At 41.3% G+C, this 26,524-nt stretch overlaps 1 protein-coding gene across 4 annotated transcripts in view; it reads right to left on the bottom strand.

The window, feature by feature from the left end:
* DNAJB6 (DnaJ heat shock protein family (Hsp40) member B6) overlaps positions 1-22,136 on the bottom strand; it is a 66,794-nt gene extending 44,658 nt beyond the window's left edge. For 3 of the 4 annotated variants that reach the window (XM_068673454.1, XM_068673452.1, XM_068673450.1), the window contains exons 1-5: positions 21,981-22,136; positions 12,467-12,575; positions 10,943-11,052; positions 8,267-8,326; positions 7,811-7,921 (exon numbers count right to left, since the gene is read on the bottom strand). In XM_068673454.1, the coding sequence (XP_068529555.1) occupies positions 7,811-7,921; positions 8,267-8,326; positions 10,943-11,052; positions 12,467-12,531 (346 nt within the window). In that variant the 5' untranslated portion in view covers positions 12,532-12,575; positions 21,981-22,136. Of the gene's footprint in view, positions 1-7,810; positions 7,922-8,266; positions 8,327-10,942; positions 11,053-12,466; positions 12,576-21,613; positions 21,929-21,980 lie in introns of those variants that run through there. The other variant, XM_068673451.1, reaches the window with a different exon arrangement.
* Between the last annotated feature and the right edge of the window lie 4,388 nt (positions 22,137-26,524).

Here is a 26,524-nt window from a genome sequence, read left to right as displayed (position 1 = left end):
CAATGCTCTTCCAGTAATTCTCCCTAATAAATAAGATAGTTAAACCACTCCCCTGCAACTGACTGCTGAATCCTCAGCAAGAGGGATTATTTGGAGACAAGGAGGTAGCTTTCCTGGGGGAATATTCCCCCCCAAGACTACATGCATGTTGCCAGCCATTCAGGTACAGCATGAAGAAAAAAATAGTAAAAACACTGGAGAGAGAGCAGCAGGAGGCTTCTCCATTCAAAATGCAGCATCATTTGTTGTAACCACTACCAAACACATGTAAATATAGCAGCTTCAATCATGCAGGCACTGTTTATGTTTTTATACAATAAATCAAGATGACAAATAGTACCACTCAGGAAAAGAACAACATTTCAGCCTGGTAGGTCTATTTTTGTGATTTAACAGAACCTTTCCATGCACAACAACCTTTGTGCATAGCTAGCTTTTCTACTATGGTTCAAATGAAGTAAATACCACAATATCACCCCCTCCCCTTTTTTTATTAAAAAAAAAAAAAAAAAAGACTTCTCTTATAGTAGTTATTCTGCTGCTATTTACAATCCATACAATTTTCTTATTGGATGTTTACATGCATATAAAAATCAACAGAACTAAGCAGAAAAAATAAGGCCTTTCTTAAAATGGAAATTACTATATAAATACTACACAACATAAAAAGCATCATAAAAGCAAAACACTGTGCCACTGTCACCTTAGAGTCTAACTAAACACTGTCTGGAGATAATCCACAGTTTATTTTAATCTGGGTATTACCAGGAGCTTATGAGAGGCCAGAATATCAGATTCCATTTCAGAAGAAATGTTGCAGCACACTTCTGACATGAAACTTGCGACACCACCAAGTTGATGCTACAACAAGGATCAAGAGAGACCAAAAGGTAAGAGATTTTGAGGAAGCCAGCAAGACAGGCTTGTACTGGATCAACAACATGAGAGGGCACAGATTTGGGGGGAAAAAGCAAATGCTTAAGCAAAGAACTCACAAAAAAAATATGAAAAAATGAGACACAATGAAGGACTTCAGGACTCTTTGTCATTTGGTAGGAAGATCTACCAGTGGGCAGTTACAGAAGGCAAGTTAACATGAAGCTAGGAGCACAAAAACCCCAGCAACACAAGGCTGTACATTAGTGTCAGAATTTTCAGGTGGGTTTGTTACAGGTAACGTGTTCCTAAAAAGGAATCTGCTTTCATCAGAAATATCTTTGTGTTAATTCAAACACAGCAACCATCTTATTCCTCTGGGTAAAAGATTACATCAGCTCACTGTGTTCAACGGAATCCTACCTTAGTTTTCTGTAGTCATGGGAAAGAATTTAACCTCAAAAATCAAATAAAAACACCATCACCAAATATCTCACTGCAGCTCAAAATGAAGTAGGTCATGATCCTCCCACCCTCAGCTCTCAGCTGTAACAGAAACAGGATTTTCTCACTCCCAGCAGCATGATCCACTTGCAGAATACTAACACAAGATGTGGTCCTGTTTGTCTTTCTTCCCTGCCTTGTGATCACAGAACCACATGACTGGCTGCATTAATTCATTGATGCAAAAGAAAACACTACACGTTTGTATTGCTAGCTTTCTGTTGCATCCATGAGCTAATCTGACTCAGTACTGGTGAGACTGCTGTATCTGAAAGAATGCGGCCAGGAAAAGCACCACAGGGTAGAGGAAAAGGACTAAAGATGGCAAAGCCTGAGAATCTACACCTGAGGCAGCCCACAATTCAGTTTGATTTAACCAATTTTGTTAAATCAATCTAAGGCATTTGCTCAAACCACCAAAAGTCACTGTAAACTAAACGTGCCACATTTCCTATGACTGTCAGTTCTACCACACTTCCCTCTTCTACCATGGCAGCTGCCTGGGCAACCAGAGGGTTCCCACCAGCTGAACAGAGCCTGATGAAAGCAAGTTCAGCCAAATCACTTCTCTGCAATGGTTTCCAGTGCCACTGGCAAATCAACTGCTCTGGTTCAAGGAAAACAGCACGAGCAAGTGCCCAATGGTCAAAAGGAGCACAGGGACATGCTCTCAGTGCTACTGCTGCCATGCTGTGTCCCTCATGAAAGGGTTAAGCACATCCCAGTGCAGTGCCATCATTCACCTCCAGAAGACTCAGGAGTCAAGATAAATTGTGCACTGTCAGCAACAGTTCTCACATGTACACACAGCCAGAGATGTCGATAATCTGACAGGTACAGCATGCAAATGAACACTGCCCTGTAAAGACAAGCTCAGTGCTCAGTCACCACTCACTGGACGACTTGCCCAACCAAACCCTCCTTCCTTTATTCTCTGCAATAAAAGCCTTGCTATTGCCTCCACCGAAGCGTGACACTGAGGAAAAGCTTGTATTGCAGATGCAGGTGGAGGACACCCTAACTGCAGCACAATGAACAGAGTCATACTGAAAGGCTGCTCGGCCCCACGTAAGGGAGCAGTCAATCTGAACTGCACTCGCTATTACAGCCCGCAGTGTTCCAGCAAGCAAGACAGAACAGGCTGCCCGCCTGCCACAAATTCTTTATCAAAGGCACCCTGCGAGTGACTTGATGGACCATAGCAGAACTGAGTGTAATAAATGCGGGTCTGAATAACACCCTTACGCAAAGGGCTACAGCTACACGATGTGCTAAAGAAAATTCTTGGAGTAGGTGTTCCTATCTCATCTCCTGTTTGAAAAAAGTTTCAAGGACACAGATTTGCAGAATACACACAGGACCTGGCACTACGGCTCTGAAGCATACCCAAGACCCAGTGAAATACATCACAAGCAGCAGAAACCCAGAGGCACTTTGCATGGAAATATTTTCTTCTTTAACTACAAAGGATGCTATAGCTGCTGTGTTGATGCCACTTACTCAGAAGAGACATGGAGATGTTGCAAACACTGTTGATTCATCTGTATAGTGTTTAAATACAGACTTTCATAATTGCTCACTTCCATAAATTAGATGTTAAACAGATGGTTGCCCCAGTTATTTAAGAAACTTTACTTAGTAGAAATGTCATAGCATTTGAAAGTCTTTCTAATGATATATAGCAGAGATCAAAACATTACCTTTTAATTCCATCTATACTGCAATTAAATAGATGTTGGAGGATGGTAAGTTCAGCCCTACACAGCATTTCACATTTATCAGCCCCCTGCCCAAATGTTCAGGGATATCTTAGAAGTGGGGGAATCTTCCACTACCACTGTATGACCTGCTCACCTTGTGTCATGTCCAGCATTTGTCCTCCTCCAAAGACACATTTAACCTGCTAGCCATCCAAGAAGAAAAGAAATCAATTTTGGGGACTACCAGATTGAACTGGCTCAGAGGTGCACACAATGAATGCAATTAACAAGAGGTAGAAGAAAGAAGGCATGCCTGGGACAGCCAGCAAGCTATCAACCAGCTCCTCAACGCATCTACTGGGACATTAGTCAAAGATTCAAGTTTTAAGATGCACAGAAGAATTTGGAGCAAGTCTTCCTTCCCTGCAGCAGAAGAAATTGAATGGTAGTTTCACTACTCAAGGAGCCACCGTGCTGGTTCCATCTATTCCTGGTTGAGGTGACTCCTACAATGTAAGCATTTCCTTTGAAGCTATCAAATTATTGCAGAAAAATTAATGGTTCTAAGATCTGGACCATTCCATGAATAACTATGATCTAAGACTGGTGCTTAAATACAATTGTGTGCTTGCATACCAAAGCACTGAATGCACATGCAGATCTTTGAGAATCTCTAAATACCAAAAGTCGCACATTTCTGTCAACATAATTATAAAGAGGAAAACATTGTGCAAGCTAGCTTTAGTTTGAAACCTCCGCCTTGTTCAGTTTTAGGAATCAATTTGACTAACAAATGTATTTTGCATTAGAACATCTAATCATCATAATTATCATAAAATGGGATTACGTATGGATTAAAACCACAACGTGACTGGTAAATACAACCCTTGCCCTAGCAAGATGGTATCTAAATGTCAAAAAGAGGTTTTCACATTCATCATTTGAACTTGCCATTTGGAAATAACTGAAGCTGAAACGTCTACCCTCCCCTGCCTCTGACTACTGAACACTCATTTTCAGTCCTGGAGATGAAAAGGTTCATGAAGCTACCCTATCCTGCTTCTGAAACCATGTCCTGAAACACAGATCACATAAAATACACTTTACAGTGATTACTGCAAATAGACTTTCCTGTCAGGTGAAGTCTTTAGCCTATACACTTAAGGTAACTCTATATTTTTCCAGAACTCATGTACTGCTTTCTGTACACAGTATTACAGTTGTCACCCTGCAACAATTCTGTTGTTTGATGGAACCAAACCACATACCATATAGCTAGCTCCTTGAGTTCCTCCATAACAAATATAAATACCTAGTTAGCCATATATAGAAGTTCAATTCTACCTTTGGTTTCCAACCTTATTCCCCAGGCTCCCCAGGGCAGTGGTCATGAGCCTGCCAGAGTTAAAGAAGCATTTGGAAAACACTCTCCAAGTGTCTGACTTTTGGGTGTTGCTGCCTTGAGCCAGGAGTTGGACTGGGTGACAACGTCCTTGTGGGTCCCTTCCAACTCAGAATATTTTATGATTCTACAATTAGAGTTTTGATATCACTTTACCAAGTAAGTATAACACTCAACATAAAACTCCACAGACTACATATAGGTCTATATGCGTCATCTGGTATTAAATTTGTACTAAAACACATCATGAATTCTTTCCAAACAAATGCAGAACATTTATTAAGTACCCTCTAGAAAAGTATACCGAGAAAACTAGAGTGTTTAAGCACACTACAGCCGTTAAGATTATTATCTACATCGAGAGAGACAGACAGACTTCTCTCAGCCAAAGTCCAAACTGGACATCCATCTGGAGCAGCTTAACACATTTGACCATGGCAAAAAAAAAGAACAAAACATGGTTCCTTGTTGAATTCAGTTGATAAGACACACAGGCATCTAATGCCATTTGACATGCCCTGAAATATCCTGCCTAGCTACTGCTCGCTGAAGGACAGTGACGTTCTGTAGGTCCTGAGCTGTATTTTCCTGGACATACGGAACTTACTCAGGCATCTCAGATACTCTAGACTATCTGAAGTGTTACCACATGCCCATATGAAGCTCACTGTATACAAAAGATGACCTAACTACTTCAGTTGTTTGAACCGTTACACAGGTTCTTAGGTCACTTCTGTGCTCCATGAATGCCATTCTTCCTTCCAGTAAATTCCTCACTGAAAATTCCTTCCAATACATAATCTGTTCTTCAAGTGAGAATCTGAGAAGCCTCTAAACCCAAATTAAATCAGTTCTTTAGTAGCCCAGAATCACAGTCAAGTGTTTTTGCCTGCACCCAAACATATTCATTATTGTTCTTCAGAAAGCTTGGAGAAGCCATCTTTAAATTAATGAATACACCTCCACTGTCAGCGGTAACATTGGGAACCTTGCCTCACTGTGAACTGTAAAAATAAAGCAGGAGAATCTTCTTGAAAAGTTTACAACCAAAACACAAATGAAACAGCATGTGGAACATCAATAAAACAAATCAAAGCAAACAAGCACCACATACAAATTAAATAGGGTACATTTTAAGTACAAAATGTACTAAAATGAGAAATGAATCCCTGTAATTACGTGTCAACAGTTCTAATGTCAAAGGACAGTTCAAGAATAGAACAGCTATATGGTATGGAAGATTGAACACTAATTAACCAGACATGTTCCAAGGCAGTACTTTGCCACAGAAATAGTACCACCACAGAGGAACCGGCACCTTTTCTGTTCTTCCAATTACATGGATTACAACACATCCATTCGTCAAAGAGAGTGAAAACTATCACTGAAATAGCTCAGTAGGAAAAAGCAGACTCTGCTGTAACACTGTCACAGCAAGCAAGCCCACATGCCTGAGCTGAGAGCTGACCTGCTGTCAAATTATCGGCTCAGGTTCAGAAGAGCACTAGCCTTCAGGCACACTTTGTAGAAGTATTCACCTGCAAAGCAGGGAAGAGAAACTTTGGCTGAGCTAATTCCAGAGCACCACATAGCAAAGTTGTAACTTAGCTTTGCTCCATTTCAAAGTGTTTAAAGCTGCCTTCAGAGTATTACATATTTACACTTGAAGCAAGTCTGAAAGGACCCCTCAGTTCACAGAATTACTCAGAAGTTAATCAGAAATCATTCTAAAGATCTCCGAGGAGGAAATTCCACCACCTCCCTGAGCAATCCGTGCTGGTGCTCCAGCACACTGATGATCACACTCATTTGCAGATCTTCAAAAGGAGTCTCCTGAGCCTGTGCCCATTGCCTCTTGGCCCATCAGTGGCCACCAATCTGGTTCCATCTTCTTTATACAGACATTTAGAGACAAGGATGAGACCCAACTCCAAGCCTTTTTATGATGAACAATGCCAGATCTCTCAGACTTTTCCTCATATAAGACATGCTCAAGTCCTTAACCGTCTTCATGGCCTTCCACTGGACTCTTTCCAGTAGCTTCATCCCTCTTGTACTGGGGAGCCCAGAACTAGACAGTACTCCAAGGGTGGGTTAACCAGCACTGAGATCATTCATCTCACCTTAAATGAAAATCCTCTTTTACTATTCTACTGTGGGGACAGTGAAGGAGTTGTATCTTCCCCATTTAAACCCCCACCTCGCTCATCAGTATTTTTTTTTATTTTTTTTTTTTTTTTTACTAAATGCTTCTTCAAATCCATCCTTTACTTCTGCTGATTTCCCACTGGGTTCTTCCTCTAATCACTTCAGATCTGCTGCTTATCCCTAGTCACTCTCCTTCTAGCTATCCATCTAATTCATCAACTAACCTTCTACTGGATTAAACCTCTAGCCTCTCAAACCCTTCTCTAGTCTTTTATTGTAGGCAAAAAAAAGAAATGACTATCGCTGAGGAGTAACCTAAAGAAATATATAATTAAACTTTGAGTTGAATTCACCATTTTAACTTTTAAGTAAATACTGAACACAGGATGTATTCCTCTTTTGCTGCACAAAATGCTGACCTATAAACATGCACTGGGATATTGAATGAGAACTCCGCCACTTGTGAAAAAGCCTTCACACACTTGAGCAAGCAAAAGCACAAAGCCAAAAGAACGTCAGCAATATGGTAAAAACATCACTGACTACTTTATCACATATTGCTTCCTTTAACCAAATGAAGCATGTTGACTTCAAGAGCTATTTAAGTTATCTGTACCTTTAGGTGCTCCGTCTCCCAAACAGACATGTGACATAAAATTTGGAAGACTATCTAGGTTACGTATGCAGCTGTTTTTATTTTGATACCAGAAAACGATTCGTGGTATACCATTTCACATTAACTGTTACAACATAGCTCTCAGTGTTAACCTACCCAGTCCAGCAGCTCTCAAAACTACATTAAGTATTTACAGACCAAGAGAGGTCAAATTCACCAGACTAAGTCAGAGAGAATTCCAGTGTATACTTTTTCTGCCTGATGTTATTTCCTTCTAATTTATAGAGAGACAGATGCCACGATTTCATGTGTGGGTTTTTTTTAAACCACACCTTCTGACAAAAGATAAACTGGCAATCCAAACCTATTCTATACTACCAAACCAGCTAAGAAAGAAAGTAGACGGTAACAAACATTTCATTATTATATAAAATAGCAATTGTTTACCACCAATTTGCAGAGCTACTTCTCATAAAGCTGTATTAGCTATGTTTGTTTGTTTTCTAAGAGTGAAGTTTTAGCCACACTTCAGACAAACATAACTAAAACCAGTAAATTACTTACCAAAGAAGTCAAATGAAAAAGGGTCCCTTCCACCAAAAAACTCCCTGAAGACATCCTCTGGGTTACGGAATGTAAATCCAAATTCAAATGGATTATCTACATGACTTCCACCTGCAAAAAAAAAATCAATTACCCTTACAAACTCATATTAACAAGAAAGTTCAGGCTGATATGGTTATTGAATTATTCTAAAAATACACACTAAGTTTTCTAAAATTCCTCTATCAGGTATCCCTCAAGTTAATTACACAATACTTTTTAATAATTAATTCTGTTTCCAGATATCAACAATATCCTTTATAACTAGAAAAACTGTAGACAAATTCTAAATTCAATTTTTAAAATATTACATTTTAGGCCTTAATGATCTGGCATTTCCAGATTCCTATCTTAGAAAGCTGCAGAAAATGGCTTTCCACCAGAACAAAGAAAACAGACTGGCAGTTATCAACATACCTCCGCCTCCATTTATTAAGCCTTCTTTTCCATATCTGTCATAGATGTCGCGTTTTTTAGCTACAAGGAGAAGTTGTACATTGTATCAGTAAATGAGCAGATTGAATTTGGGGAAAAAAACAACATTTAAACAGTATTCTCAGCTAAACATCTCAAAGCAGGCTTATTTAAGAAAGTTCAAAAATGAAACCGATAATTTTTGTTAAAGACTACCAAAGCAGCTTGGGTTCAGAAAGAGTAGGCATTAACCTTTGGACTTACCATTTAGTTGTAGCAGCTTAGGTTCCCTTTTATCAGGAAAAAAAATATGGAAAGTTCCAGCATAAGAACAAACCTCAGAAGGAGGTTTGTCATTAAAAAAGAATACTGCAGTCTTCATCTTTACATAGCTACCAATCAAAGCTTTAGGTTGCAAAGCTCTGGTACTCAGTACTCTCCTCCATATAAGTGTAATCTCAAAGTTGGTCAAAATTTGATGAAATAAAGCCCTGATCATCAATCTCCAAAAAGGAAGATTCCAAGACCAAATTAATCATGACAAAGTTATAAGAAAGGAAGAACACTTTTATATGAGAGACTACAAACTCAAGTTAATTATAACCATTGCTAGTTAAACATGGGTACCAAAGAGATGTTAAATGAAATGCCATGGGAGCATTTATCTCAAAATGCTTGTTGTTATTTTAGAAGACAGGGAAAGGCTCTTAATTCCACTGCAGATCAGCATTCCAGTATCCATGAGAAAGGGGGAGAAAAGTTAATTCCACGTCACTGCATAAGAACAGACTGCACTGTTGGTACTGGAGAGGAACCCAAGAGTACCATGCAGACAATCAACTTATTTTGCTTGCACTTCTGTGAAAACACCAGCCAAGATTTAGTCAGGATATCTGATTTCAGATAATATTAAACTTAACATGCTATTCCCACAGGAATCTTTTCAGGGAAAGACATTTTTGAAATTGAAATAGTATCACTGAAAGAACACAGTTACCTCAAGCAGCTGCTGAAGAGTAAAACACTTCCTTCTGACTAACAAGAAATTCAGTTTTATGTACTGGCTATCACTCACAAAGAATGGAAACTTGCAACAAATACACAGAGCAAAGCCAGGTACTTTACCCATAACACCTTTCTAGAAGACAATTTTTAAACACAAGAGGTTAACCTGCCCATCAGCAAAAAATGGCCAAAGCAGCAAGGTGAACAAACTGTCAAAAGGGGCAGGAAACACCAAGGAAGACTAGAGGGCCCAGTGTTCATCTTGAAAAATATAATGTTCTTGAAACCTCAAGGGAAGCATGTCCTATGATCACCCAATTTCAACATTTGGGAATGTAACCCCTTACATAACTATTCATCTTGCAGAAGTCTGTCTTTATTCAAGCCAATAATGGTGTCAGGAAACTTTATGAAGTCTGCAGGACTGCTGATTGCCTCTCAACTACTGGGCTCAGGATTCAGTTACACTTATGCATAAGTGATTGGTAAGACATCAATAACTCCCAATTTGGTCTACATCCAAAAACACGCCACATTTCCATAAAATATTCTGAAATTCTAGCAACATACTGCTTCCGAAGAATTCAAAGCTCCATGCACCAACCAGTTCTACTTCTCCCATGCCAATTAGGAATCAAAACCAAAGAAACACGGTGTACGAGACAGCAGCTCGATAAACCAGGCCAAATTCTGAAGGGCAATCTACATGCTGCTGCTACTTTAAATATAGCTTTCCCAAGCTCACTGGTCTCAGGTGAAATCAAGGACACTTCAGAAATAGCATATAGACAGCTGCAGTCAATTACAGAGGAAAATAATCAAAGTCCTTAAATCACTTTTTTTTTTTTATGATTCAGACTGCTTTTGCCAGAACACTCACCAAAATGAATGCTGCTTTTCAAACAGAAAGATACGGGTGAACTAAAAGCTGAATTCCTGCACCACATGGGTCAGGCTGAGCAACCGTTTCGTAACAATTCAAAATATACACGCTCTCCTCAGTATCACAGTAGACTGCATTTACGGAATTCACCTGAATACAAGCCAAGTTTTCAAGCAAGTATGAAAAAATCTCAGGCTTTGTCAAAACTAGTTTACTATTAAAAGAACTAGAAACAGTAAATACCTCAGAGGTTGCCTAGCCTCTTTTGTAATGGTAGACCTCGAAGCACAAGCTAAAAATCTTTTCACCTCCCCCACAAAAAGTTTCATTAAAACAACAGAATCTGTAAGGCATTATTGGCATTACTAAACTAAATTCCCCAAAAAACACTATCACACATCCACACGCACCATAAACTTGAGGCATTTCACTTAACACTTCCCCCGTATTTACGGTAACATTGCTCAACCTCCTTAGATATGGTGAATCTCAGTAGTCACTGATACCACTTCGGAAATTCATGCAGAGAGCCTAGCACGCATGGGATTTCAGTTTCAAGAAGGAAATTGGCTTAGTTACTCATCTAGTGAGACCCTGAATTTTCAGTTTCAAGATTTCTGCTTATTCTGTCTTATCTGAAATCTTCTGTTTCTTTGCAAAGTAGCTTAGCTGGATGATGAACCAAGTTTAAAACAACCCTTTAAAACATCATGAATTTTCTCCTCAGCATTATTGGTCTCACACCTAGTACACGGAGACCTGCAGTTCAGCACCCCTTTTAAAATACCTACCGTCTGACAGAACTTCATAGGCCTCAGCCACTTGTTTAAATTGCCGCTCTGCCTCTTCTTTGTTGTCCGGATTTTTGTCAGGGTGCCATTTTAATGCCAACTTACGGTACCTAAGTGGAAAGAAATTAAACGTTATTTGAAATGAAGAAATATACTGATACAAACAAGTGTTTAAAACAAAATGCTGGGAACTAAAGTATATGGAACTTCCCCAGTGCTTTGTATCTCACATCTAGACTGGTATCAACAGATTTTGCAGATAAACAAAGAATTGTCTAACCAGATTTGCTTTATATATATATATACACACACATATATAAACAGTTATTTAGCTATTTTGAGAATTGTTATTCCTGTGTATCTCTGAAGTTATAGCAGATGTGGCAAAACATCCCATAACATTTCTCCATGCTTCTCCTTAGAAGCTCTGTACTACAATCAACTATGGCAAGCACCAAGGGTACTCTGCTGACAAAGATGATAAAGCTCCAAGACTACCCTGATACCAAACTGTGGCAGCATCTAACATCAGTGGCTTGACAGCTGTACCTGCATACAGTCCCTATCCTCAAAAGAAGTATTTTAGGCAAAGCGTCCATAACCACTTGAAGGGACAAAACTGAACTTTGGCTTATGTTGGTTTGGAGTGTTTTACATAGTCATAAAAGATTACAGTTCAAACAGTTCAGTTGGCATAGAAGTATGTGCAGGAATTTGCACAAGAACAAGGGAGAAAAACACCTACCATGCACTAGCACAGTTTGATTCATTTTAAACCCAAGCACCTAGGAGAAGGCAAGACAAACAACTTTTCTCTGTCACTTGAAACTGCAACTTAAAGTCAAACTTTTTGGTGTACTAAAAATGTGTGCTACCAGAACATTTCTTTCCAACAGTTCCCTGAAAGGTAAACAGTATTTTTTAAAATGTTACAAACACACAACCTAAAACAATACATAGACAGTAAGTCCAAACAAAGAACTGTATTTAGTTCCTTTCAGTATTCCTAACTTGAAGTGCTTTTTTTATTATTTTTTTTTTTAGATTTTACATAATAACAGACATCCATTCCATCAAAACCAAAGCACAGAAACCAGACTTCACATTAAGAAAGTACTAGTATCAAACAACCAAAAAAACAGTGTGCCAGGTATTTGTTAATAACTTAGAAAAAGCACCTCTGCAAAGGGAGAGGAAGATTAGATGCAGTTCAGCCACAGAAGGGGCTGTCACTACCTGTACTGTATCAAGCTTAGAGATAAATTCGAACAGAAAAGCATGTAACACCAATCACAACCCAGTGACTGACAGCATTTTCACTTCAGCAGTACCCAGGATTATTTCCCCATTTTCTTAAAATGAAGCAAATGCTTTTCCTCAGCTCACTGCTTATTTCTCAGTTAGCAAAGGTATCACCTCTGATGACTACTACTCATCCAAGCATTGAAAATACAGTGAGGAACTGGAAACCATGTGATTATATTTGATCCGAAAACATCTCGTGTATACCAAAGTGACACTTACGCTTTTTTAATATCTTCTGGTGAGGCATGCTTCTGCACTCCCAGGACTTCATAGTAATCCACCATGTTTCAGCAGTTGTCTTGTCCACAACAGATGGGTCTTTCAAATCCTGCAACAAGAAGAACTTGTAAATGAAGTTTGTACAGTCACACTACTTCATAACAAAACAGGGAGGAATTTAGTATCTTCTACTACCCAACCCAACAGAGTTGCTTGCTTTTAGAAATTCAGATGTTCCAAATACATACACTAATTTTAGATTGACACAGTCATTTTGATTCTAGCTTGGATTTATGTTAATTTCACTAGAAATGTAAAGAAATGCAAGTAAATTCAGGTCCTGAAACAAATGTGACTGATAGCTTTAATCACAATATTAGAAGAATTTGTATAGTATATCATCATTTTGATATACAAATTAATGACCTCTGAATGCAAAAGCCACCACGGATCATGTTCACTTTGTTATCTGGCATCTATGACACATCTTAAGCACACATGAACACAAAGGGCCACATTCTTTCACATCCACTTTTTGGAATACTACTTCCACTTTGTTCCTGTCAAAAAAAGCCACATGCAGGTCTCAAAAATTTTAAATTCCCCCTATTGTTTCCAGTAAGCCTTTCCTGTACTCAGATCTTGACAGCATAATCACTTAGGAGCTAGTGAATGCCATTTACTTCTATGCTTGCCAATACCAAGTACACACCTAGGCACCATCACTCAAACTAAAGTTAGCCAACAAAGTCCAGTAAGGGAGCACTCTGTGTGTCTTAGAATGAGAGAATCAAGTTGTCTGAGGACTCCTAAAAAACATACAAGTTAAAAGAAAAAACACTGGCTATAGTTTAAATAAAGGTTTTTTTTGTCGATATCAGAGGATAGTTACAGGGAAGACAACCATGAATCCAGATTGCTACAGAGATTAAAGAACAGAACCTTCCTCAAAACATAAAGAGCATTTCCTCTCTTCCTGCAGCGGCCTCCTCTCAGTGCAACTAGTTTCCATCCCACCACAAATTTCAACCACCTTCCCACCTTACCTCCTCTGCTGGTTAGCTGCACAAACAAAGCAATGACCTTCTCAATCACTTATTGACTCGTTGCATGCAAAGTCACGCAAATATACTCAGAGCATAACAATACAGCAATTATTCACATTTTCTTATCCATGCAACAGGAAGAAAAATTAATTGAAACCAGTTTTTCTTCCCTCAAGTCATTCAGTTTTTCATTTCAGCCCAGGCAAAGCCTCATTTTCACATTCTTTCGCGTAAGTGCTGAAAGAATCAAGCATGATACAGCCCACTAAAATATTCTGAAATTAATTCACTCTACTGATATTACATGCATCTTTCAACATCCTGGGCCACAAACATTAAAGGGAGACTTCCTTTTAAAATAAATTGGTAGATCTTCAAAATGCATTGCTGTTGTAGCTTAAAGCCTCATTAAATTTAATTGGGGATGTGGTTACACAGACATTTCCTCAACTGGCAAAGCCAATTTAAGAGATAGCCTGCCATCCTGCCAACCCCCCCCACCCCACTACTTACAGAAATAAACGTACAGGAGTAGCTACGTGCTTTTAGCTGTGTAGTTAACCCTACAGTCCCACAAGCATTTAGAAATGCAGCAGGTAGGGAGACCTCTAATTGACTCTGCCCTTTGATGAAACAAACAGTAAGGGTATGGTTAATATTGTAAGCAACGCCAAGAAGGGAAGTTGGAAGACATACATTAAAAGGAACATCAAGACTGCCAATACCCACAGAGTAACAGCAGGCTCCAAAACGTAAACGTACAGGTTACCAAAAATATCCCAGAATATTTCCTATCTACTGGCCTAGCAACATTTTTTGTTTCCCAAAAGAGTGATTAGAACAGGTAGGAACACGGCTAGCAGGGGTTAAGCGTGTTATCAGCCCTGCAGCCGATCGTTATGGGTCACAGCATGCACAGAACAGACTGCTTACAGAAAAGAACCCAAAAAAAAAAAAAGAAGCCAGGACGAGCCAAGCCCAGGCCTGGATGTCAGAGCCCCGCCTAACAAGAGGTACTACCCTAAAATCAGAGTGCTAACAGCAGGAAGCCACAACACAGAAGAACACACACCATACTGCTATGGGGATCTTCCTTATTTTTTTCCCCCCTCCTCTTACAATTTTTTGCTCCCTCCCAAGGCTTACGCTAGCACTCCTCACGATTTTGCCAGGTATCTTAGAGGTAAAATCCAAATTCAACCTTGTAGCTGGAGTAAGCAAGGAGGAACAGACCCAACACACCGGTCTATATATAGACACCAGGATCCTAAATAACAGAAGCCCAACGCTGGGACCAAATAGGAGCACCAAGGCTGCATGAGTTGTTCTCACTAGAGCACTTACTCTGGTGTGGATTACTCCAACTCTAAAAAGCAGCCACCCTAAGAACAGGAGAATTATTTGTTTTAAACAATAGTCTAGGGTTTGCTTATTCTTCTGTGGGTGCGGTATTGCTCAGCTTTTACTTGTCACCAATATGCTGTGGGGAATTAAGACCAGCAACTCTCTAAAGAGAATGAAATGTCTCTGTGTTCTCCAACTCTTGCTCAACCATTCAGGCAACAGAAAGAGTCTATCTACAATTAATCATCACTTCTATCTGCTAGTTACAATAAAGTATAAACCAAACTGCTACAATCGCAGTCACCATAAGAACATCTTCTTGTTCCCAAGAGCTTTAACAATATTTACACAAAGAAAAGTTATCTGAAGCTCCCCCTCTTCTTCCCCCCCGCTGTCCAGCTTAGGCAAAACATAGAAAATCACAGAAGAGACAAACAGATAGCATCACCTAATATTTAGTCCCTTGACTACCTGGATTTTTGTTCAGCATTCAGTAAGGGGGAGAGGGGGGTGGAAATCACACAAACTACAAAAGGCACCTGCCTACAACCTTTTCCAGAAAAACAAATATTTGCTCTGGAAAACAACCACCAACAACATATAACAGAACAGAAAGCAGCTAAGATCAACAGCTTTAAGGGTAGTAGTGACACGCATGGTGTACAGACACCCAGATGACTCCACGAAACAAACCAGACACCTTCCTGCAAAGCAGGAACCAAAAATACTCAACTGCCCTAACCAAAATGACACGAAGAAAATCCCTACCCCAGATCGTCAAACGATTCGTCTCCAAACACACAAGCAAGGCTCATTAACGAGGCACTCGAGCCTTTTTCCCAAGCCGTGAGGAATCCAGCCCACATCAGCTAAGCCCCCTCCTCCAACCACAGAAAATCTGCAAGGCCTCAGAAGAAAAATCAAACTCCAGGTGAAAGAAACTGCTTCATGGCTTTGTTTTTTGTTTGCAAGAATCTATGGTTGCTATGTTTATACGATGCTATCAGCTATTCACACTCCTCCTCTTGAGCCTGAACAATTCAAACAGCCAAACATTCACGTAACCTACAAGTTTTCATATATTATGGACTTCTCAGTCCTCACAGCAGTCAGCTCTGTTCTGCCTTACCAAGCAGGAGCCATAATCTCACAGGACAACCAACAGGACTACCTAGCGAGGCCTGAGACTGTCCTCCTAGGGTGAAGCTCCAAGCTAGACCAGTTTGGAGCTACCTTGAAACCTGTCTCATAGTCTCTCTTTACTGTGAAGCCCTCAGATTTACAGAAGACAGAGCTATAAACTTTTATAAGACCACATGACAGAGAAAAGAGATAATTTATCAGATACACAACCTCCTGCTACAGCAAAGCAGCAGCTTAAGCTAAATACAAAGAAGAGGAAAACACCTAAGTGTGAAGGTCTTAAATCAGTCAGGAGTGAATTAGGACAACAAGGGGGTGTGACCCGTGCTGTCAGCCTGGCCAGACAGGTAGCTATTTCTGGCCACGAAGCAGTGGGGCCGCAAGGAGAGGCTTGAAAGATGCCCCAACAGATCAAGCTCAGCCACCTGGGCAGAGGGAGATCCCAATTCCATGATTCATTAAAGTCACAGAAGTCAGCAACACCCCGTGCTCAGCCCTCCAGTCCCTGCCACTTGCCTGCTTTCTCTGAACACAGCTGAAGGATCACGCCCCGCCGGCACCGCTGGAAGTCAGCCTTACTCTGACCAACCCAGCAGCCACCGAGCCATTGAGAGATGCCTCTGCTGTGTTCACAGGTGATGCACGCACGAGGCTCTCAGAGAATTACACCCTGTGATTCGAAAAATATGGCTTTTCACATTCTGAGAGTTTTTATGAGAAAGCAGTAGGTCAGTCAGACCTGATGGGATTTTTGTCCTCCTTCAGAGAATAAGCAAGACTACTACGAGTAGTACTGATGCAGATCCAGGACCATAAAAAGAATGGCATGCAACACGCACTCCCAAAGTTTTCTACTATTTTTTCATCTGATTTTTATGTAGCTAGGATACTTTTGCTGAGCTTTTTATTACTTACAGTCCAGGAAATTCAGAGACATACCTTAATATTTTCAGTCTTTAACAAACAAGCCTCACATGGAATTCAGCCACTTGATTTGCTCACAGGCTACAGCTTCCAAATGGGATCCCTGAATTGTATGGACTTGCCCACTGTGTCTCTCCAAGAGTATAGAGGTCAACCTGAAAGTCCTGTTTGCCACAGAAAACACTGCATCTCAACCCTTCAGCAGAGAACACCACACATACAACAACCAGATAAAATGTATCTAGTCCAACTCAACAACACAGAAAGCTATACCTGTCCTAAATCCTAATAAAAATGAAAAAAAGATCTTTGTTAGTTCCAGCAACAACGTCTGGGATGTGCCAGATGTAACTGAGCTGAGACCACGAGCAGTCCCCAGGCTCTTGTGGCACACTGTGCTAGAGCTGTACAGGTATAAACATAAACCCTGCACCCCACCCCACAAAATCCTTGTAAAGTGAGATTTATGATCACTACTGAACCACAGGTTACCTTGATTCTGATGGCCGCAGCAATGCAAAGCTAGAAGATCTGTATGAAGTCTGTGGTTAACACAACTGATCTGACAAACGCATGCATTAACAAAGTTTTCTTCCCAGTGCAGTGCTGACTAAGGTACATGAAAATCCTCAGTATTTTTAACTTCCACTTACTCAAGCACGGGAAAGTTATCATAAAGTTTAATTTCACAGGCTCCTGAAATATGTTTCAGGAAAAATGTAAATTTACAATAATTAACTTAACAAAATGTACTTAAATAGCAATGTTTAAACTCATTACATTCATACTACCACAGCATCCCCAAGAGATGAATCTAATAAAAATCAGCATTCCAGACAGCTGAGTTTATTAATCTCATGTTTACAGCAAACATCCTGTCCCAATGTTAGAGGGCAGAGTGGATTTGAGTACAGTGAGTATTGGAGTAGAGGATGCCATTCATACAAGAGAAAAGGCAGCCAGGCCCACTGCTTTACCTTGTAGTTCAGTTTCTTAAAAAAAAAAAAAAAAAAGCCACTTGCACAGGGCTCGCCCCCTCCAGGCAAGAAGTTAGAAACAACCCTGTCTGTTCTCCTCCCCAAAAAGGGGCAAGAACTACAAGAACTACAGGACCTTCACATTAACGTTACTGGCAGGTACACAGAAAGCCTGCAAAGGCCAACAAGTATGAAACCATGAAAAAAATAAGCTATCAAAAATGGAAACAGGAGAAATCAAAAATATTCACCTGTGAAAGAAATGTAAGCTAGCTAACTGAAACTGGGAAGGGAAGGAGATCGATGAAGGCTGCCCTCACACTCCTGGCTGATACCTGCTGCTTCTCCATCTGGTCTGCCATCACACCTCCTGTCACCATGATGAGGGAATTACTCAGGAGCACTCCTTAAAGCAAAAGGGCATTGTTCCAGAGCACAACTCAGGCGTCCAACTCTGGAATTGTGTAGTATAAATATTAGAACTCTGGCTCCGCTCCTTCCTAAAACTAACCCTAAAAAGCTATTTTATATGAAATAAAAACACTCTTAACTCATTTTTTAAAGTGCCTGGGCAGTGTTTGATGAAGCTTTTAAAAACACTGAAAGCCTGATCTGGCAAAGATCGGGTCCAGGAAGTTTCAGCCAAAGAATCACATGCAACCAGATGATCCTTCAGGGAAAAGAAAATAGTTGAAAGTTTCTACACGCATCCCCAAAGTAGTTCTTTGAGTCATAGTAAATTCTACTTAAGTCAACCAGAGAAACAATTTTAAGTTAAAGTAAACACCAATTTATTTTTCAGAGCAACAAAGAAAGACTTCATAGATTCAGATTATATTTTAAAAACAGAAAACAATTTCTCCTAATCAAAAGAACTTTTTTACATGCAAGATTTAATAAAGGCTGTTCTGCAACATGTCTATGATTGACTAAAGGCTCCAAGAGCCTTTAGTACGGGACTATCTATAGATGAAGAAGCAAAGTTTAGGGCCTATAGGTTAGTACAAAGCTAAACAAAATATTAGAAGTAAATTGATATACAGAAAAAGATTTTCTATCAAAATCAAGTCTAATTTCTTAGTAACATTAGCCTGAATTTAAAATTTCCACAGTAACCAAAGTCCATGTAATTAATATGTCCAATTTAAAATATTAGAATTTAAAAAATAAAAATATTAAACGTAAGTTGGGCATAAAGAAAAATATTTTCTCTTAAGAACAAGTCTTTTCTTTTTTAAAAGATTAGCCAAAATTTCAAAATTCTTCACAAATACAGAGCTCCGTACAATTAATAAGCCTAAAAAAAATATCTATGATGCAGAAAATCAGTATGAACAATTTGTATTTGGTGTTAGGTTTATAAGAGTTCCAAACTGAGAGACCAAAAAAAGAACTGACTATTTAAAACCAAGTTTGTGAATGAAGAAATAGCCTGGAAAGCCACCAAAAAGAGCCTTTGTTTTGGATATTCTTATGTCCAACCTGAAGACTGGGTCTTCCCCAGTATCAGCAGGATTTCAGTACTTGTTCAGAAGACACAGAAAACAAAAATGAAACCTACGACTACTTCAGGAATGAAGTTCATACATGTGATTTCTCCTTTACCCAGTGAAACAGAAGCAGAACACTGCTTTCCCTAAGTCTGAACTTTAGAGAAATCCGACCTCTGTTCCAATGCAGTGTTTCTTTCAGAAGTCAGCAGAACTTAAACCTACTAATATCATCAACTACCGTAGCTTCAATGTAAACCTATGTTGAAATATACAACCATATGGAAGATCCAAGAATTTCTGACAAAGGTAAGTAACTTCTCCCTAATCCTTCCATTCCATTAGAAGAACAAATAACATTTTAGATACAGGTAGAGCTGGCAACAATGTTTTCAGGGGACAGCGGACAAAGCCCCTCGTAAATGCTATCATAGAAACGGAGCAATTCCTGTATGAGGAGCAATTATAAGCGCATTAAACCTCACTCAGCCAGCGCCAAAAATTAAGGGAAGCCGCTGAATTCAGACCATCACCACTCCCTAAGGTGAGGAGCAGAGCACTGACATGACCGAGCCACAGCATCCACCTCCTCCAGCAGCAGCACAACACACGGGCGGCTGCACCCAACGTGGTGTGACATTTCGGTCGATGCCAAGCTCCACTTCAGTGCCCCTGGACCCGCAGGCAGACACAGACACAATCACCCTCCCCCAGCACAACCCCACCTCCTGCGTGTCAAACACAGATATGGCAGTCCCGAAAGTTTTACAGGGAACAAAAATCCTATTTCTTTCCTCAGTACAGCCCAAATGCTATTAGAAACTTCCTTCATATTGAAGTGAGGATTTATATTATTTCCTAATTCCCTGCCAACTAAAAGTTGTGTGCTTCACAGAAGCGAAGCCTTACAAGCTTTCTCACAAAGTGCAGCCAAGTTTTATTAGCAAACCATGTAAATCTAGGGAAGACAGCAGGAAACAACAGATAAAAAGCTGTTTTGGTAAGAACGTGGTAAAGCTGGAAAGCACGAGTGGTGAAGACAACCAATAGGACAGAGAGCACAGAGAACTGAGCGCTTTCCTAATACAGAAAGTATTATTAGCATTGCAATTTAAATAGCATTACCAGTAGAAGTGGCAATTTAAATTTCTACTCCAATATTTAATATTAAATTTTAGTCCTAAATTCACTTGCATTTCCAACAGTCCCTTATCGTTGACTGAAAACACAGCATGACAGCCAAGAGGGGGAAACCAAGTTGGACCCACACTGGGCACTAAGTAGCATCTGGGTTGTTTAAAAAAACAAACATGCTGAGAAGTATCCAGAGACAAGATTTGTAAATACATTTCTTCACTCATCCAAACAAATCTCCTTTGACAGTGTAATCCAGCATGCGAAATGGTAACCACCAGGCTCTCAACCACCGGCTGAACATAAAATCCATCCTAACTAGAGCACAAGGCTCTCTGAAGGAGAAATGAAAATGAAGGCCAGCCAGCAGCTGTAACTGCAACCTCAGAGAGCCATGGAGGCTTTGCCTGGTGTGAACAGCTGGACTGAAACTATGTCAACACCTTGTTCCCGGCACTTTTTGACTCCTGACATCAGAAAAAGTCTCAGGGCCTGACCACCGATGCAACATCATCAGCTTCACTATTTATACATTATTATAAATATAATTTTAGTGATGTTATCTCACTCCCACTGGAACCAAGCAAGTCCAACCTATCATCAACAAAATTCAAAAGAAAATTGCCCAATAATTCGGAGAATCTTTTCTCATGTCTTCTACCAGCTCAAGTACACAGCACGGGTTTTCAGCAGCCCCTAAGAGCTCTGATAAACTATAGTAACACATAAAATCTTGCTACAAACAGAAATACGTACTGGCCATCAGTAACTTCACACCTCGCTGCCCCAGCAAACGCTGGCAAAAACTGCTTTACTTTTAGGGAGCTTTCAGAACTTAGAACTTAGCATTAGAGCTTAGCAACGCCCTGCCTTCCCCCACAACAAAACTTCGCCACGACTCTACTCTGAATTACTCAACACAAAATGGAATTTAACTGCTTTAAAAATAATAAAGAAAGAAAAGAAAAAAAAAAGGCAGATTTCGTTTAGAAGCATGCCAAAAAGCGCTCCGTGAGGGGCTTTAAGCCACAGGACTGCTCAGCGCGCCCAAGCCACGTGCGAACAGCGGCTCCCCTCGTCTCTTCGTACCCGAAACCACCACCGCCACCAACACCACGGCGGATTTATTCCCCGAGGAGGCAAAGCCGAGCCGGGATCGCGCCGCCAGGTGACCTCAACCCGTGGCGATCTCAGGGACGAGCCCGGGGCAGCCCCTGCGACCGGGGGACTGCTTCCGAGCCCCACCCCCCCGGCGCTCAGCGACCTCCCGGGGGCCGCTCGGGAGGAGGCGCCTACACCGGCGGCCCCGCGGCTCGGCCCCCTTCAGCGCCGCGCTGTTGCTAAGAGCCGCGGGCGGGCCCACGCAACGGCTCCCGGTGCCGCTCAGCTCCCCGGCTCCCCAAGCAGGCCGCCCCGCCGCGGTCTGGCCTAGCCCGGCCCGGACCCCGCGACTCACCGGGCCCGAGGCCTCCTCGCAGCGCGGCCGCGACCTCCCCCGCCGGCAGCCCGCGACGGCGGCTGCTCGCTTCAGCCGCACACACCGGAAGTGGCGTCACGCCGCGCCGTCACTTCCGCCCCGGGCCCGTTTCCGGAAGTTTCTCGAATGGCGCCGCCAGCTCTCGCGGGATGGCCCCCGGGGGAGGGGGGGGGAAGGGGGAGGGCGCGCGCTCAGCGCGGGCTCAGCGCGCCCCCTGCCGGCCGGCGGCGGCGCGGCTCGAGGGGGCGGGGCCTCTGGGGGGCGGGGCCTCTGGGGGGGGCTGGGGGAGGGGGCGCGGGCGGCTTCCAACGGTCGTAACGGTCGCGCCCCTCTGCCCCCTCCCCTCACGGCAGGCGGGCGGGCTCCCTCCGTCCTCCTGAGGAGAAAATACAAATAAATAAGTAAATAAAGAAACCAAATAAGTCAATAAATCAATAAACAGTTTTCCAGGTGTGCTTCTGGGGCAAAATGAGGTGAAAACCAGACGTTTTACCCACACTTTATAAGGATAAATTCAGACGTTGAGATGCTGAATTAAAGCCTCTTCCCCCTCACGCACCTTCTTATAAACTCAAAAATCATTACCCTCACGCCATCAGGTGTTTTAGGGCCAATTTTGTCATTTTGCAGCTGGTCATGTTGCTTTGTGGGCCATGTGGGTCGTCCTTCAGCAGTTGGTTTGCTGGTGTCATGGCTGAGAGATTATTCTCTTATTTTTTTTAAAAAATACACTTTATCTGTGCTTTAAAGTGCTGTAATTTTCTTGGCCCTTACATAAAAAGCTGAATGAGGCATTGATTTAGAGATCACCAAGGAGAAATTAAAGTTTCCAAACCAAAAACGTGCACTCACAAACGAAAGTCACTTGGAAGACTGCTCACAAATTTGGGGTGTCTGTGAGGGAACGAGATGAATTCAAAAAGAAGAAAGCAAAATTTGGAGTAAGACAGAGGAAACCTACAACTGAGCAAGGCTCAGGACAGCCCCGAGGAAATCACAGGCTTGGTGCTCTGGGGTAAATGCTGCCTTCAAAAGAAATTTTGTTCCATGAGATTTAGTGCTAAATTGTGGTCATGGAAACAAGCCTCTAAATTTAGATCAGAGTGACAGCTAGCATCTTTATTAGTGTCTCAGCAGCAATTAGCTGTGAAGTACAAGAAATTTTTTGTCCACTTAAAAACTACAAAGAACAGGAGGTTAGACCAGATCTTTCCAAAGGTCCTGTTGCAAACCTCTGAAGATTCACATTCCAGCAAAGTGCAAAGGCAAGTGGCAGGTCAGCACCGTGTAGTTTGGGAGGAAATTATATAAAATTTTGATCTAGACCTTCAAATATTACACGATGTGGAAATAGAGTTTTTCTCTCAACCTTTCATGACCAATGACAGGTGAGAAAAACGTTTATATTTTATTCAGCCTTTTAAAAATCTCTCCTGTGGTAATGACTCTAGAGATAGCACACAAAGCGCTAACTTTAATTCTTTACAGAGTCAGTTTTATAAGAAAGTTACGTCACGATGGATCCAGACTGTAAAACCTTCTGTTTATCAGGTTGAACAATGGCAAGGAAGCATGCTTCTGGGTGGAACCACCAGGTTGAGATCGCAACACTACATCAATCCGCTTGGGACCGTTCCTGCTTTACTACATTTGTCATAAGCCCGACACAATTAAATGTGTTTGTCCATAGGTTTTTGGAACACTGTTGGCCTAACTCTAGACTGCATAGGCCTCCAGTAACACTGTTCAGATATAGAAATAATATTTGGGAAGGCTTAGAGACCAACTTTGCTGCTGAAGAAAGCAAGGTATGAGAAAGTGCAATGCCTTGCTCACAGCTGAGGGCAGGGCTTGCTGTATGAGATCCAGTTTGGCATTTTCTGCAGCAAAACACGGAAAACACACATAGATATTTGCAAACAAGGACCAAGACACAAAAGATTAAGTAATTAGAAAAAATGCGTAAATATATTTTAGTTGGTTAACAGTTCTCTGTCTTAGAAGTAGGGTGTGAGTATGTTTCCTGAGACTTTGCAGAAGGGGTGATTTGTACAGCCACCAATTAAAAATATCATTTATTGGGGCAACTTTTTAACTTATTATCATTATCTGTAACAGTTCAGATTATCTAATACTGGAAATATTGCACTTCTTCTAACACAAGAAATAATTATGTGTGTGTGTATATATATTTAGTTTGTTTATATTGTGTGTCTGACATTCAATTTTCCATTCTCTAGGTTACCGGGAAAGGCAGGGGATTGCCATAAATACAGCACATGACAAAGCCAGCTGGAAGGGGTACTGCGGGGCATACTGCAGAGGTCTGGGTGAGTGTGCAGAGTCAGTGTCCTCAGCTGAACTATTCTAAATTCTAAAAGTGCAGTCATAAAACAACGTGACCCCACCCAGCCTGTCCCCACCAGACCTGAGCCCCTCCTGTGATTGTCCCCAGCTGATGGATTTCTGGGCCTTGTTCCTTGTAAGCACCAGGTGTGGTCAGCTCTGGCACTGTACCCAGACTGGAACCCGGAGCAGGAACATCTAAACAATTCTGCAGCACGCAGCTCAAAGTCTGGGGGGCTGGCACCGAGTGCTACTGGACCTCGATGGACTTGGGAAAATTCGGAAACATGAGAGGCAGCAATTAAGGGATTTCTATTTGTATCCCATGGGCCTGTGAGCACGAAGAAATAACTCCAGAGGCTCCAGGCTGATGTTGCCTCTAACGCAGCATCCATTGGCTTGCTCAGCCTCTGCCGAGGTGTCGAGCTCCCCCTGTTGGTAAATAACCAATCATTCCATCTGAAGCCATCTTTACAAGGCGTAACCTTACAGAGACATTCTTTCATGCGCAGAGGTTCGTTACACATTAACAGTAACTTTGCAAGCGCAAGACTAACAGGACAAAACGATAAAAAATTAAGTGACAGCTCTCTCCCTTTTGACCAGCTTCCTGTAGAGGTTAACAGAGAAACATACATTAAGAGTGTACATACACTCTCATGGTCTTGTTCTCCTAGTTTCTGTTTGTTTTCTGATCAGAACAACGTTGCTCATTGATAAGCAGTGATGGAAATGCTGTTTTCATACCACCCTGCCCAGTGCCCTGGTTGCCTTAACCCGGTGTGGCAGTGTGCCCACCTCTTGGGTCTTCAGCTGGACAGCTCAGCCCCCATGACTTTGCAAGCTAATGGGATTCACCATCTATCATAATCTACCCATTATGTGTCCAGGCAAAGTCTCTGCTTCTCCCAGATCATCCAAAGTTCAAAAGAGATATCATGGCTATGATTATTTTGCTTTGAAGAGTAACATTCTGATAAAACAATGTCCTATGATACAATTCCATGAGTCATAACTGGAGTCAGCTGCTGCTGAACCACCTTTTTACCTCAAGTTGCATAGCTCAGGTACCACAGGGCAGGGCCAACCAGTTCCCAAAGAATTCATTAAAATTCTTCTGCCCCACTGTTTGATGTAATATTTAGTCACACTCGTTTCAGTTAAAAGTTCTCAGAAGTATGTTTAAGCTTTAAGATTAATCATAGTTGTGTCTTACAATAGGATGAAAGTCCTCAAAAGAGAACTGGCCACATCAGTGCTTTCCACACAACAGAAGGGCCCATAACAACCTCTGCATGAAAAGTTGACATGCATAAAGAAAAGAAGGAGGAACTACATCAGGTAAAGAGCCAAAAGCACTTTCACTCTCATTTGAGGTAACAGTAGATTTTAGAGGCAGGATTGTAGGTAGAGGAAACATTAGATCTACTGATAGACTGATAGGCATAAAAAAAAAAAAAAAAAAAAAACAGAAAAGCTTTTTGATTCAGAAAACCATCTGCAACTTTACAAAGTTATTTACAAAACTGAAAGCAAAAGTCTTCACTATTTCTATGGTTTGCTGCTTGCAGCAAAAGCCTTGAATGTTGTGCTAACGAGCAATAAATCTGATATTCCTGACAGAAGGGCTGGGATCAACATCCCAATAGCAAAATCAAACGAAGCGTGGTGGGTCTGTAGAAGGTGCTAGCAAACACTCAGGCAGATCAAGGCTGGCATCGAAGTGCTGAGCTATAAATCAGAATAAACTGGTACCAAAGGATCCTCACTGCTCAAGGATTTTCCTCTCTCACCTGGGAACAAGAGGCAAAGATCAGCTTTCACTTTCATGTAACTTGAGCTGCCAGTAGTCAAGCATCCACTTTAAGCCCTTTAGACTTCAAGAAAGGGAGAAGGAGGGGGCACCTCCAGGGTGTCTTAGTAAAGAAAGAACCCAGAGCTCTGGATCTGGGTTGCCTCCCTCCTTGGAAGTGCCCAGACAGCCACCTTACAGACGGCTGGAGGTAAGTGAGATGAATTCAGGCCTAACTGGTAGCTATAACCTAATGATGGAAATTATGTGGCCTCATTCCAGGAGGTATTAGCAATTCGCAGAGTTCCCAGATTCTTTTTTTTAATCATTTTTTATGACTTATGGAGGTCAATTATGAAAAGCCCATCAGAACACAAGAAATGCT

Source organism: Anas acuta, chromosome 2, assembly GCF_963932015.1.
Source record: "Anas acuta chromosome 2, bAnaAcu1.1, whole genome shotgun sequence".
Lineage (NCBI taxonomy): Eukaryota > Metazoa > Chordata > Aves > Anseriformes > Anatidae > Anas > Anas acuta.
The sequence above is the reverse complement of the archived record's forward strand: the minus strand, read 5'-3'. Positions and strand labels throughout refer to the sequence as shown.